This window comes from Megalops cyprinoides, chromosome 9 (assembly GCF_013368585.1).
Source record: "Megalops cyprinoides isolate fMegCyp1 chromosome 9, fMegCyp1.pri, whole genome shotgun sequence".
NCBI lineage: Eukaryota > Metazoa > Chordata > Actinopteri > Elopiformes > Megalopidae > Megalops > Megalops cyprinoides.
Genome location: NC_050591.1, coordinates 2328319 through 2343362, shown reverse-complemented (window position 1 = coordinate 2343362; position 15044 = coordinate 2328319). Strand labels below are relative to the sequence as shown.

The window sequence follows — 15044 nt, the reverse complement described above, 5'->3', positions numbered from 1 at the left end:
GGCAGCAGGAATTTATAATTACATTTCTTAGTTACACCTTTGCAAAAACCGGTGAGGCCAATAATTTTTCATACTGGAACAAGGTATAATTCGTTTTGAGACAGGAGTTTAAGACAATAATACTGGCACAAATCTCTACTTAAAAACAATATAAAATTTATATATATATATATATATATATATATATATATATATATATATATATATATATATATATATATATTATACTTTTGGTCCCAGCTGAGAACTCCACCTGTGTGTTCTGTGTGCAGAAAGGCAGAGACAGTATGTAAGTACATATTATGTATATATTTCTATGTAGTTCCTTTTCTGATTTTGGAACAGTTTTGTAGCAGGAACTCTCCATCCACATTCATCCATTCTAGAATTTCCTCTGGCTCTCTTTCTTCAATGTCAGTTGCTTGTGTTACTTGCGCATTTTTTTTTCTTTTTCAGTAGACAATTTTCCATTAACCTTGAGAGCTTCAACACGATTACATCCACATGTATATGTTATACGTACAAATCTATAATGTATACATCTATTGCTGTGTGTACGGATACATTTCATAGACACAGTCTAGGGGGCAGTCACACAGGTGTTTTCATTTCACTTCCCCCTGAGAGTAGCCCAAATGGTTGAAATTAAAAAAACAAAAAAAACACACAAAGGCAACATGTTGAAAAAGATCCCATTTGGTCCTGACCACTCCCAACAGTCTGCAGAGAAGTCCTTCATGTCCTGGCCCCTCCCACTTCCCCTTTTCAAATCCCAGCCTGTAGAAGCCCCTTCCCCACCTGAGTGCGTTCACTCATCCATTTCAGGCTTAATGTCAAGCATGGTGTGCAGCTCCTCGGGGGTGTAGCCCAGGAGGCTTTTCAAGTCACAGACGAAGCGGTAGACATAGCGCTTCCCAGAGGTCTTGTGGATGATGTTCTTGTCGTAGTAGTAGCGCAGGCCACGGCTCAGCTTTTCATAGTTCATCTTAGGTTTGTTTTTTCTCTTGCCCCACCGCCGTGCCACCTGAAAGAGCCAATGAACACCTTTCGTCAAGAAACGTTCACCAGGGGGACGGCCCTGTCCCGCCACAGAGTGGTCAGGAGGCAAACAACAGCTCGCCAGTACTCCTGGTTGACATTTATTTGTGGCACTTTTGCATTCAGCTCAGCACCATTTGACAGGACTGACATGTGCTGAGATCTGCTCCGCCACTTTTTGCCAGACGATAGTTCTTTTTATCAGATGCACTTTTGTCCCCTCACCTTGCAAGTTGCTCTAGCTAAGAGCAGCTGTAAAGTGGCAAATCATTAATGACAGTGATGCGGACCAGACTCAAGCTTGAGTACCAGCCATGCACTCTAAAAGAGCTCCTTAAGCGATCAAGCCGCTTGAGAGGCTAGCTTAGGGGTGAGCAGGGCCGTTACCTCGTCTGGGTCGGACAGCTTGAACTCCCATCCGTCTCCTGTCCAGCTGATGAAGGCCTGGCATGACTTGTCTGTCAGGAGCTCAAGGAGAAACTGCCACAGCTGAATAGGTCCACTGCCTGTCACACCAAACAGAATGGGGAAGAATGGGTGAGAACCTTGGAGCATGCCTTGGAAACACAAATCCACATGGGCAAACCATTTCTAGATTTTGCCTTCAGCATATTCTTTAGCACCCTATCAACAAACCTTTCCCTTCACACATTCATATGGAATATTCTAGAATTCAAGAATGTTTACAAAGCTGCTGAAAGTTATAGCAAGAAAGGTCGTCTTTTGTTGAAATTACTCAGCGGTCTGTTGGGGTTTGACAGACAAGAACCTCCTTAAACAATGTTGAATTTACCCTTGTTTGCTGTCTTCTACTCAGGAGCAAAAACCCACCACTTTTTTGATTCTCTTGATATGAATTCCATGCCAATGACATCACCATAGCCTAAAAAAGGTTTTCTTCATCAGGCATGGAATACAGAGCACTGCTCAGACTGAGGGCTTGTATGTGAGATGACAGAGCCTTGCCTTCATTCATTCCATTCTTCTTGGTTTTTGCAATGCTGCATTAAAGTCACACTAGTCCCTCGCTCTGAGTTTGAGAACAGTATTATGCAGCTTGCTCCTTATCTTCATGTGCACTGGTATGCTTATTTCACTAACACTAATAGCATCACACTGGAAGTGCGCACAGCCCACCTTGTAGCATACAAGTGTTCATACACTCTGCAAACTCCTTTGTCATTCAATTTCAGTTCCAACTAACTGGCTACATCTCAACAGAAATCCCGTCCTATTTCAAGTTTGTGCCTGATTCAATTTGTTTGTGCCCTTTTGCCAGTTTAGTTTGTGCCAAGTTGGGCCAAGGCTGATTGCTTTGATGATGAGTGAGTGTTTTGATGAGAAAAAAAAAACCCTCAGTGTTTTGTACATTTTAATCACCTGACCTGGACATAAGCACTGTGCAATTTGAGACTGTGAGAAAGTTCTCCAAAAACGACATCTTCCAGAGTGGCCAAATGCCAACCTGGGCTTTCAGCAGCTCTGGATGTGGTTTTGCACTTCAGAGGGCAGCAGGCCCCTCTCCCCATCAAGAGTTTCTACCCTCTTCCTTTTCCACTCAGAAGGAAATGGACGTGGAGCGAATGCGAAAGTAAGATCTAAGATCTGCTCTGCCTGTAATAACTGTGTTCAAACTATTTTGCTCAGTGCTCACTAAGGCTCATGGCAACTCAGACATTGAAAGCACATTTCTCTGAAAGAAAAAAACTCTCCATAACAGGGAGTCCACATGAAAGATTATGGGCAAAGTTAAGTTGTGCCAAAATTTCACCCTTGTTTTCCCACCCCCCAAACAAAAAATCTCTGACTCAGAATGTGTGCAAGCCTCAAAGACTACCCCCAAAAAGGCTGCACGTGTCCGGCATGCACAATGTCATCCATTCACATCCAGTGGTGGAGAGGGGGGTGGGAGCGGAGTGGATATTTGTGGCCATTTTATGAGGAGACATCAGGCCCATTGTTCCTGATGACACTGAGATGGCACTGGCCACGTAACAGTGGTGCTGGGGTTGTGACAGTGTGTGCTAGTTGAGCTCTGAACTGTGCTAAAAACCTCATGAGTGGAGGCAATGTTTTCTCTCACCTCCACATATCAGCCCTTTCATCTCTGCAACAGTGCTTTTTCTGTGCCTGCATTTGCAACAGACAGCCTTATATTTCTATAAAACTTAATCTGATTATATATACATACATGACCAGTTGATCTACCTTCCAGTCCATACTTGACCAGTTCAACCCAGCAGAACACCATTTTAGCCATAGTCCAGAATGTCTATTGTGCAGTGTCAAACGCAATGTGTGAAGTGGCCAATAGCTAAGTTGGGTCAGATGGATCACATGATGTTTCATGAATGTTTTTAATGTGCACTATTCTTGATAAGTAAACTGAACTAATACATACTGTAGTTGTAGTTAAGAGACATTGCTTATGTTGTTGTAATGTGTCCACTTTCCACTGTTGGTGCCAATACCTCAGATATTTTCAGCATTTGGGATTAAAGCAGAAGAGACAGAATTCTTACTTTCTTCACTTTCCCGGTGCTTGCAGCGATTGATGGATGAATGAGTGGCAACAGTGGAACAAGCTGCTTGCCATCAAATGACCTTCACAATATTTCATCATTTCTCCTAAAACCTGACACCCCTCTGCAAAGAGTGCTAATGCATTTATGCTATCTTCTAATTTTTTTCTGTCATGTTTCATTCCATGTATTTCTTGATACTGATTATCTATGATAAGATTATCATTTGTGTTTCTTCCCCAGTTATTTCTGCTCCGCTGGTGTTCTTAAGTGAATAGGTTTCAGATTGCTTTGCCTGCTAACTCTGAATACATCATATTCCTCTCATTTAATTTGGTTATGTCAAGTGCATCATCAAAAATGGCAGGAAAAAAAGTCACATTGCATACTAAGAAATTGTGTTACTCAAATGTACAAGTGAATCCATAGATTGTTGATCATATTGTTGCATATATAAAGATCCATTATATTAACAAAAAATACAGTTCAAACTTTGTAGATGCAACTACAAATAATGCCAGAAAATTGCAGAATGCAAAGTAAGGCCACTTCAATAGTCCACTTAAGATCTGATTTTGTCATCAAAGCAGAAATGGCTTTGAGTTAATTATGACTGCCTAGGAAGGACTGCAACATACTGCTCAACTGCTTCACAGATGTTTAAAGTTACAATTTTGTTTAGTCATTTCTGGACAGTTTTTTGTTGTTTGACAAAAATTCATAGGCTACACAGATATGAGGTGCGTTCAAATTAGCAAACATTTGTGAACATTTTCGAAGTTTTCCATTTGCTTTGAGTTCACTGCGAATGTTTGCGAACACACACACACGATCTCAGGAGGTAGTTCTCGGCGAACAGACATGGACGCTAACAATAAATTTGTGGATGTTTGGAACAATGCAAGTCTTCAGATAATTATGTTGAGTCCTGCTGATCTTTGGCTTGCTAAAGTCCAAGAGAAATTTGAAATTGGAGCAGATTTTATGTATGCTCTGTATCAAATCGACTACATCTCACATGTTTTCCTCTGTAAAATCATCGATAATAACAGAGGCTGCAGCTAATACAATTGTCTTGTTGGTTGTCAACTTATGACAGTTTAAACCGAAAAATTTGGAATGTTCACACAAAACCATTCAAATTTAAAAGTTGAAAGAAAACCTGTTCGCCTGGAACGTTCGGTCTCAGTCTGCTGAATTTGAACGCACCTATGGACAGAACAGATATGGTAAAGGAAAGTTAATTCTGATTAATGAGATGCAAATTAACAGGGAAACACTAATTACTGAGAAAAGTGCGAAGTTTAATGAAATCTGAAGCATACATGAATGGTGACGCATATGTGTCTGGCACTTCCTTCATCCTCTCTCTGTGACCCTGTGACTGCAATTTAACACTGATTAAAGAGATTCCCTCTGGGGCGTTTTACTACCATGCTTTCTGGTGATTTTCCCACCCATGTCACCCTAGAACTGCATCCACTGTCTGTCCCTCTTCTCCCAGCTGTGACTCCAGTGTCTCTGTCCCTTTTCCCTCAGAGCCCCCCTCTGTCCTGCACTCTCCCAGCTGTGACTCCAGTGTCTCTGTCCCTTTTCCCTCAGAGCCCCCCTCTGTCCTGCACTCTCCCAGCTGTGACTCCAGTGTCTCTGTCCCTTTTCCCTCAGAGCCCCCCTCTGTCCTGCACTCTCCCAGCTGTGACTCCAGTGTCTCTGTCCCTTTTCCCTCAGAGCCCCCCTCTGTCCTGCACTCTCCCAGCTGTGACTCCAGTGTCTCTGTCCCTTTTCCCTCAGAGCCCCCCTCTGTCCTGCACTCTCCCAGCTGTGACTCCAGTGTCTCTGTCCCTTTTCTCTCAGAGCCCCCCTCTGTCCTGCACTCTCCCAGCTGTGACTCCAGTGTCTCTGTCCATGTGTATGGCTTTATTTTCCCTGCTTTTAGATGTCTCCCTGTAACCACAGGCCATTTTTGCCTCTTGGCATAGCACACAGACCCAAAGGGGAGCATCTGACACTCATACTTTCCACGGTCGATCATTGGTCAACTCGGTTGCCTTTGCCTCCCAAAAAACAACCCATCCAGAATCACTTCTGGATGGGTCATCTTGACCAGATGGTGATGTACACATATTGTATATCTGGGTCTTTCACAATAAAACAAGATTTGACTCAGCTGTCAATGCTCTGACCTAATCCTTAATCTAAAAAGCACTTTCCATTACATCACCAACATATACAAATCTGACCCTTTGCTAAAACGATTTAGATTATCTTCTGGCTTGTGCCAGAACATGCTTATTTTAGCGGGCACAGCATTAGTAACACAATTATGCTTTCACACACAACACATTTTTTGAAGTTTAAAATAGATTCTGCATGACTTCCTATCCTTTCTTAAAATGTGTGAAATGTTTATGTTTATGGGAGATTTGCTTTGCTATGCCGGTTGAAAGAGGTGCACAACGTCTACAGGCAAGCAGGTATCATTTTGTGTGGCTCACAGGTTGCCAAGGCGACCTGAAAAATAGGTCGAGATGTGGGGTAGATAAAGAGCGCAGATGAAAACTCATCAGGCGAGAAGCAGAGACTGAGAAGAAGGAAGAAAAGACGAGTTTATGTTCATTTCCTGTAAAGTACCTTGCTTAAACTAAGAAGATTGATTCAGCTCTCTTTGTGAAAGTACAAGCAAGATTCAAAGTACAGGGGATGCAGGTGCACTAAGGAACACTGCCTTCTGCCACAGTGGTATCAAACGGCTGTGAAAGAGGTGCCCCTTTTCCTGTACAGTGAAGCTTTTAAAAGCTAGTGCAAGGATCATGCCACCCACTATCTAAGCCAACATTCTTACCACACTTTGATCCTAGCACCACCACTGATAATCTGCAACACATTTGCACAACCTGCAATACTGAGTTATGCTTGGAGGGGAACCTTACAGTACATTATTCACACCCTTGGCACAGTAATTGGTTGCATGTAGATGTGATGCACACGCATCATTAGCAAATTGGCTGATTTTTCAACCACTTCAACCATCAAAAGACTGGCCACCACTAATACAATATCAGTGCAATACATTTTTCTATCCCTTCCGGGAGAAACTAAGAACTGTGGATGTTTTGTGCAAATAAAAACCACATGCTTTACTATATTGCAACAAATGAATGAAAAGGTGGTTCCTGCAACTACTGAAACATCAACAGTTGAACAAGAACAATGATTTCAGACATGAACTAAGACAACAGATCACTGGAGTTAAAATGTTAAAAACATACCTGTATACCCAGCCAGGGCCGCGGCTGGAATGACGGGTTTGTCCTTGTTGAGGTCAGACCGCTCCCTCACATAGTCCTTGAAGGTGCCCTTGGGCTTGTGGCCATGCAGCGCGCTCGGGTAGTCCTCCGAGTCAAAGCTGTCATACGACGGCACACGCTGCAGGCTGCTGAAGGATGACTGGCTGCTCCAGGACTGTGTGAGCCGGTCACAGCTCTCAAAGCTGTCAATGCTCTCAAAAGAGTCCTGGCCACCCAGCTTCCCTGCAGTAACAGAGGGGAGAGAGGAGGGAAGGGGAGCACACATATAAGAAGAGAGATACCCACCATTCCACATCCTGCTATGACAGGCTGTATCCCAGTATACATCATGAATGCAACGCCACACGAAAGGACCCAAAAATATTCTGATAAACATCATTTTCTTGCAGTTAGACACCACGCTTCCATCTGACCACTGATATCTGTCCTAGTCTTGAGATATCTTGAGATATCTTGTCAGAACCACAGGGAGATAATAAAGATCATGCAAAGAAAAAAAAATTAAACGGAAAAAAAATCATAAAGTTGGGTGCAAAAGTATGTTTCATACTGACCATAGCAGTGAGTGATGTGATCCCCAATTCATGCTGAGTACAGCACACAGCTGTACGATTCAGATAGCTACTATAGCTCACTGTTATAGTCACTGTCATTGCAATTGTCTTCACATCACACAATTCATTTTCGATAGTATAATGTTAAACAACAAGGTGCAACTAAGGAACACTTCACATCCTACAGTGAGTTTAGCTGCCATTACAAAGATCTGTCACAGAGGCTGAATTTAACAGAGAAGGATATTACACTTGCTTGAACATTCTCCAAACTTCAGAATGGGAACATACACAAAATACTAGTGTTCATTAATACTGTCCCCTGGCCAAAATGGCCAAAAACAAACACCCTTCCCTATTGGACATCTAACATTGTTGTCTATATATTCACTTACAAATTACAAAATCTACTTATTCATTTACAAATTGCCATTTCTTTTTGCCAAGCCAAGCAGCATTTCCCCTAAGCTTTACTTAAGAATGAAAGATAATCCCTTGTATTGCTACCCCCCCCCCATCTCAAAATTGCAAAATTGAAGCCACATGTATGTTTGACGATGCCACAAATACTTTCCCACATTTATAAACCACAGTGTACTGCCAAATCCTACGATTTATTGTATACTGGGCCTAGATATACATTGCAGGTGAATGTCCTAGCAACTCACAGGTCTACACTCTGCACCACAGATGACACTTGGGTAATTTGTTCAGCAGTGGTTTCACGGAACAAACCCCAGCTTTGCCAAATCTCACCCCAAAAAAATTCTGTTAATTCTTCTGAAAAGCATCACGGGGGGGAAAAACGGACAGATGTGCCAGAGAACAGAGCCAATGGAGGAATTTACGAAAAACACACACCCCCCTTGGCTCTTTTGACATCTTTCGCCTTTTGGTGTGAGCTTCAAAGTCACATGCCCAGGCAGGCTCAAGAAAGGCGCTTTTTAAAAGGTTACCTCGTTCTTGCTCTTTTACATAAAAAAGCCTGATTTAGACAAGGGCCCGTGTGGCTTTCTTCACTCCTCGCTCTGACTGAAACACTTCAGCTTTCTCTGCAGAGTCAAAATGACTGAGGCAGGCTGAGCTGAACCACAACCAAACCAGAAGAGGAGACTTTTTCTCTTTCTCATCTGCTGGTGCTAACAGATGTGGCATTTGCAAGATCAGAGGATGCACACACAATCACACTAGGTGTTTGGCAGAAACCCAAAAGCGCATGAGGCTCACCGCTAACACGATCGCGATTAGCGATAAAAGGCCCTTCTCACTGTTTATCTGCCATTTACATAAGCAGCACTGGATCACTGTGTCCTGCAACAGGGGTGACTCCAGCCTGGCTATAGGAGTTTCTGCATGGCTTTCAGCCAGCTACAGGTGTCCAGCCAACTGGACATTATGCATTAAGTATTTAGCATACACCTACACTCAAGGTGACTAACACATAATGCTTTTCATATAATCCATTTAGAAAAATGGACACTTACAGAAGAAATTCAGGTTAAGCATCTCACTCAATGGTACTACAGCAGAGCCTTAAGTACGATGTTACACAGCCATCAAAATTAGGCCACACTTCCAGGTTTATGCAGTGCACTACAGACCTCCAGGGGTGAGCTAGATAGCTTAAAACAAAAAGATGAGCCTCGTTTTCTGAGCTCACAAAGACTAGTCAAAAAAACAAAAGCTGAAGCTTGTAAGGACACCTTTGACCAAGGTCAGCTTGGGTCGCTGCATTGCACCCCAGTACCTTGCACTCAACGGTTTCCCACAGTTTATTTTTGGATCAGCTGGACTACTGGAGGGCAACAGTTACCCCTTTTCCACCAGCACGAACTACGTGCTAGTTCTGGGTTGGTGCTAGTGCCAGTTCGGAGTTGCTTCAACTTGCAAACCTTCTAAGAATGAGTTTGCCATGGGCTAGAGAGCCACGTCATTATGTCACTGTATATGTCTGTATACGTCTCCGCTTTCCCGCTAGTGCTAAGCTAGCAGTGGTGGCTGGTGAGCTGGAAACAGGGGAAGCCCAAACACTACCATTACATCTATCATTAGTTTCAACCTGTTCCCCTTTATCCTCCTTGATTAACAATAATACAAATAATTCACAGAATAGTCGACACCAGTCGCGTAAATAGAGTAAATGATTATGTTCGCAAAAAACCGCAGATTGTCTGTAGTTTGTGTGCTTGCGAAAGCTACAGTGTGAGATGAATTAACAAGGATGGCATTTATCGATTTAAATTACATTAAATGCTCATGACTCATCACAGCTTTTGTGAGGTCTGTGTTCTAAACATTATTGTTCATTAGCTCTGTTCTGTAATTTGATTTTTGTAACACAAGAAAGCTATACTGCAATACATTTAAGAGAAAGCTTTGGGATTAGTTGCCACTTAATTATTCAAATTGCCATCCTTTTTAATTAAACAATCTCATGCTGTAGCTTACGCAATAGCACACAAATTTCAGACAATGTGCGGTGTTTCGCAACCATAATGTTTCACTGGCTTGCAGCTGCCACTGCAAGCTAGTGGGAACAAACAACAACAATAAAAACAAGAGAACAGTGCTTTAAAAAACAAACTTGTCCACTACACTTGATACAATGTTAGCCTTTTGTGAAGCCAAATGTTAAGTGACATTGGTAGGTGAGTCAATGGCAATGTTAGAAAGTAGCATGCTAACGTTAGCTACTGTTACCACGGTTACGGTAGCTGGCTAGCTAGCTGTTGGTCAGCTAACATTACCCAAGCAAGCATAGCTACTAATTTCTCACATCAATGATATGAATGTCGAACATGACATTGATGTGAGAAATTAGTAGCTATGCTTGCTTGGGTAATGTTAGCTGACCAACAGCTAGCTAGCCATCAATGTTACGTTCGTAACATTGATGTGACAAATTAGTAGCTCGCTAAACAGCTAAGAAATACACAGCTGGCTGGCAACAAGGCAAAACGTTTGAAAAATAAAAACCTCTGTTTTTTTTTTTTAAATGGCGGTCACAAAGTTTTAGTTGGACTTATTGGTCACGATAATCCCACCCCCAGCCCCTGATGTTCTTTGTTCTAGACCAGCACAGAGTTGGTGCCGCTCTCGAACCAGTTTTCCTGGCCGAGAGCCGGTTCTTTGGCTGTCGAAACATGAAGAACTGGTTCAAGATTAGGCACTGGCTCCGAACCGGCCCTCAAACTGCCTTGGTGGAAAAGGGGTAAGTGAGACCAAGACAACGACTTAAAGTGAGGTTCAATCTTGACTCCCTTCTCTGCTGCCACCTATGTGCATGGAGGCCAGCTGTGGTAGGTGGCAGGCATGCAGCACTTACCTCGGCTAATGCGGCCTACACACATGTTGTCAGGGGAGATGACCTCCTGCTTGACAGAGAAGTAGTCCCCCTGCAGGGGGTTGAGGGGGGCATCCCGCAAAATAACATTGGGGTAATCATTCTCGTACTTGAGTGACAGTAGGTCCTCGGAGCTGATTGGGTGCAAAGTCTGGTAGGATTCTGTGATGAAGCCTGGCTCAGAATATTCAGAGGGGGGCACACACTGGGCATGCTCAATGCCATAGCCTGGGCAGGAGGAGGAAAGTTAAGTTAAGTAACCTTAGTTAAGGTTAACTGCTGGGCTCTGTAATGGTAAGGCATCTATGGTACTCTTAAACATTCATCAATGTTGTGTGGGACACACTCCAAAAACAATCATTAATGTAATTTTTATTTTATTAGACATGAAACAGTGTGTAAATTACACAAACATTAAATTATTATTTTTGGTGTGTATCCAATTTAAATAAGTAGGGGACAAACACATTACTTGTTTTTATCTTTGATTTGATTGAGAGAACAAAGTCCATCCATGAAGGCATTCAGACACATTCAGACACACTGAAATTACACTGCACACTTTTAAAAGGTGAGAGACACAATAAGGGCAGCCATACCAGAGACCGTTCATCACAAGGGAGACTACACGCTTTGTATACCTTCTCGGTCTGACTCAGGAGTTCCTGTTTAACTGCTGGCCCTAATGAGTTTTGGTGATGGAATGTTGGGTTCAACAATATCAAGGAACTTTCAACATAAATTTGAAAGAGACTGCCATCCTGACACTGATTATGCAATAGTTTTAGCCATACTTACTGACAAAGTAATCTGAGGTATAGCGGGATTCCTGGAAGGTGGAAGTCAGGCCATTGACAGGGAAATGCTTTGTGTCTTCTTCATGAAAGACGACAGTATCATTGTTAGAAAATAAGGTGGTTCTTAGCATAGATGAGCTGTTGTTTAATCATTTCTTCATCTAGAAAAATTGTCCTGGACTAATGAAGGACTCAAACCCTACTTTTCTATAGCATGTCTAAATCCAGGATTGCAGTCCTACCTCTCTGTAGCACTTCCAAATTTGGGAACCAATACCTTCCTTTCTGCAGCATGTGTAAATTGAGGATTGAAGCCCTACCTTTCTGCAGCATCTCTAAATGCTCCCAAAGGATGTCTCCAACAAAGTCCGGGGCAAGGTCCAGGAAGCGCTCCTTCCCCAGACCACAGAGGCTGGCACCGTTCATGCAGAACTTGTGGAAGTCCACGTTCTTAAGGCTGAACTCATTCACTGTCCATGCCAGCCACTCCCTGACATGGTTCTCTGTCCACTTCCAGGGATCTGAGGTGGGGAGGAAGAGGAGGTCACCATGTCACATTTTACAGAACCCGTACACCCCAAACAGCTACTTTTGTGCAGTTTGGGCGCGGTAGAATTTGAAGTCACCGCATTCAACATCAGAATCAGAGTGGAGCTGTTACACCTCTGCACCAAGTGCAAAACTAATTCTAAGAATTGGTGTCATTTTTTTCTTTCTGAGTGTTTCAGACTGCTGCCACATTAACCCTTGAGGGAAGGAGAAAGCATTCTGAAACACAGAGATAAATTTACCCTTTTCACCTTTTGTGTTCATCAATTCACACTTCTCTGTCAGACAGAGCTACACTGAACAGCCCGAATCTGAACAATGACCTGCTAACTACATTACTACACACTGTAACTATAACAGAAATAACTATGTGCACCGTAGCCTACTGAGGTAACGGTGGCACCGGCCATAAACTATGAATGCATTATTCCCTTAGAAATTCTCTTTGACAAGCAGAGGCTTGCATATTTTGAACTTCAGACTCAATCGAATGCCCTATGGTATTTTCTCTTTACCTTTGAGTAACACATTTAAGTGTTTATCATTACAAGTTCAGCAGAAACTGAGAATAAAATTACTGTGTAAGAATTTGAAAAAAATTTAATACTTTCTTAAATTGGGCGAAGCCAAGCACACACCAGCGTGCCAACGGGGACAGTGAAAGACATCTACTGTCAGCTTGGTGACATGAGAACGGAATGTAGGGCGTGTATATAAAGTATGATGATTCAATGCTGCATAAACTGCTGCCTGTTTCCTCAAGCACGTGGATCCAAATGCTGGGGAATCTGGATGACATGGTGATTCATGAATACATGAATTGCAAATACACAAATTAATAATATATACAAATAAATACACATTAAACTCGATGCTTTGAATAAATGTACACTTGACTCGGATTCCCAATACTCCTGACAACTCCCAAACAGCACTTTTAGGGTTGGGCATAGTTATATGCTTTTGAACTGTTTTCAACCTCAGATTAACTTTTCTGACTTTTAAAAGCCTGATGTTTGAAATGGACATAGTGCACAATACCATAGTAACACACATTGTATTCCGTGTACAGCATGCTGTATACCCAAGCTCTAGTGTCTGGCTCAATGCCTCCAAGGGGGGTGTCTGTGCTGGCTTTCATTCCAACCAACACACATGCTTAATTAGTCCAGCTGTATATTTGTGCATGCAAATTATACAAATACATGCATGCTGTTTATTCTCTATACATTGATGTATTTTACTGCAATATATAGCAGTTTTAATATTATTTATTATAAGAAACATATGTAAGCTTGACCTGTAATGTGCAATTACAAAAATTGCCAAGCCATGTAAATAGTTGGGCTTGTTGAGAAATTAAATATGATTGGTGCAAAAACCAGGATACATGTCTCCTGTGCAAAGTGAGTATGACAACCGCTGGCATGAGACAGTCTCCAATGTTAAATATGCAGAGCATCCCTGAATCAGATCTCCCTCTAATCATTCCTTCCAGACTCCCAGGCTTATTCAACACCTTACTCATCCCTTTCTAGCCAGAAAAAGCAAAAGAAATGTTTCTGTGTGATGTAATATTACTGAGCACTGAGCGCTCCCTTTTTTCTGGCCAGGTGCGTTACCTTTCGGTATTCCCAGTCGCTGTTGCTCCTTTGTGAAGCCACTGAATGTGGCCTTTAATGCCTGGGACATCATCTCTTTGCTCCCAGGAGTCAGCATGGGCACATCACCACATTCCAGATCTGTGAATCAAGAGGAAGAGTGCAATTAACAGTGCAACCTTGATTCAGTCCTGTTCAGGGGGAATATAGCATCACTCTAGATACGATCTGCCATTCCATAACTGTGGCCCTTTCAAATCACACCAGCAACACAGCCATTGGTTGACAGTGGCAAGTGTGCCACGTCCATTTAAATGAGTATTAGAGAGTGGGAGTCAACCTCCACAGCTTTGACTGTTTATTCTGAGTTTGGATGTACGTGACTAAGCGTGTGCAAAGCAATGTGACCCTTGACCCCTGAAACCCTAACCCCCCAGACCAACCTCGCTGTTTGTGGGACACAGTCTAGATGCTTATTAATGAGCTGCATCTCTCTTGTCAGCCCTACCACCAAGTCCAGGCAGAGGACAGAGGGGGTACTGTAGCAACAGACACTGCCAGGGGTCAAATTACTAACGGGGTTTGGGGGTTGGGGGGTGAGAGGTCTGGGGCAAGGGAGCGATGTCACCCCGGGTGCTGCAAAACCCTGGGGGGGTAGTGGGGGTGGGGGGTCTGCCAGACACACAGCCCACTGTTCTCTCCCTGGAACCATTGGGCACAGGGTGGGAGACAAGAGGACCCTTTGATGGCCTAAACCGAACTGATGACTCCTACAGATTCGATTAGCTTCATCAGTCCCTGTTGGGGCACAGAAGGGACAGGATCTCTGAAAGGAAACCCCCCCCAGGGAGAGATATAGAGAGATCACTGACTTGATCATGATAGATAAGCAGATGGTACTGTAAGGTGGTACACTCTTGCCTCTCAGATTCTCAGTAACCCCAACTATTAAACCAGAAAAGGGTGTCAGGGAGGGGGAGGGCTCTGCATCACCAAACCAACAGTGGGAAACAGAGGCTGGGGAGACATCTGCAGGTGTAGCCAGCCAAAGCAGGGACCAGAGCAGGAGGATCTGCGGTCCGCCTGAAGAAGGGCATCCTGTAGTGTCCCTCCCCTCTCTGCTCCTCCTTGGTAATCCGACTCTCACAGCAAGCTCCAAGCTTGCTGACTCCAATGCTAGAAGCTGACAAGTAACATTATGCAGTACATCTAACTGGATGTGCTGGATAATGCTCTACTATGTGATTTGATTTTGATTTTGATAGCCAGAGACACTCCCCTTTTCTACTTAGATGTCTTAATTGAACATTAGAGAGTTTAATTGGTTTTGTG

At 43.1% G+C, this 15044-nt stretch overlaps 1 protein-coding gene across 2 annotated transcripts in view; it reads right to left on the bottom strand.

Annotated features, from left to right (window-relative positions):
- Nucleotides 1–239: 239 nt before the first annotated feature.
- Nucleotides 240–15044, bottom strand: part of ets1 (v-ets avian erythroblastosis virus E26 oncogene homolog 1) — a 48287-nt gene continuing 33482 nt past the window's right edge. For both annotated transcript variants that reach the window (XM_036537475.1, XM_036537476.1), the window contains 7 exons: nt 13734–13853; nt 11883–12083; nt 11564–11641; nt 10748–10993; nt 6830–7090; nt 1426–1544; nt 240–1024 (listed from right to left, as the gene is read on the bottom strand). In XM_036537475.1, the coding sequence (XP_036393368.1) occupies nt 809–1024; nt 1426–1544; nt 6830–7090; nt 10748–10993; nt 11564–11641; nt 11883–12083; nt 13734–13853 (1241 nt within the window). In that variant the 3' untranslated portion in view covers nt 240–808. The remainder of the gene's footprint in view (nt 1025–1425; nt 1545–6829; nt 7091–10747; nt 10994–11563; nt 11642–11882; nt 12084–13733; nt 13854–15044) is intronic.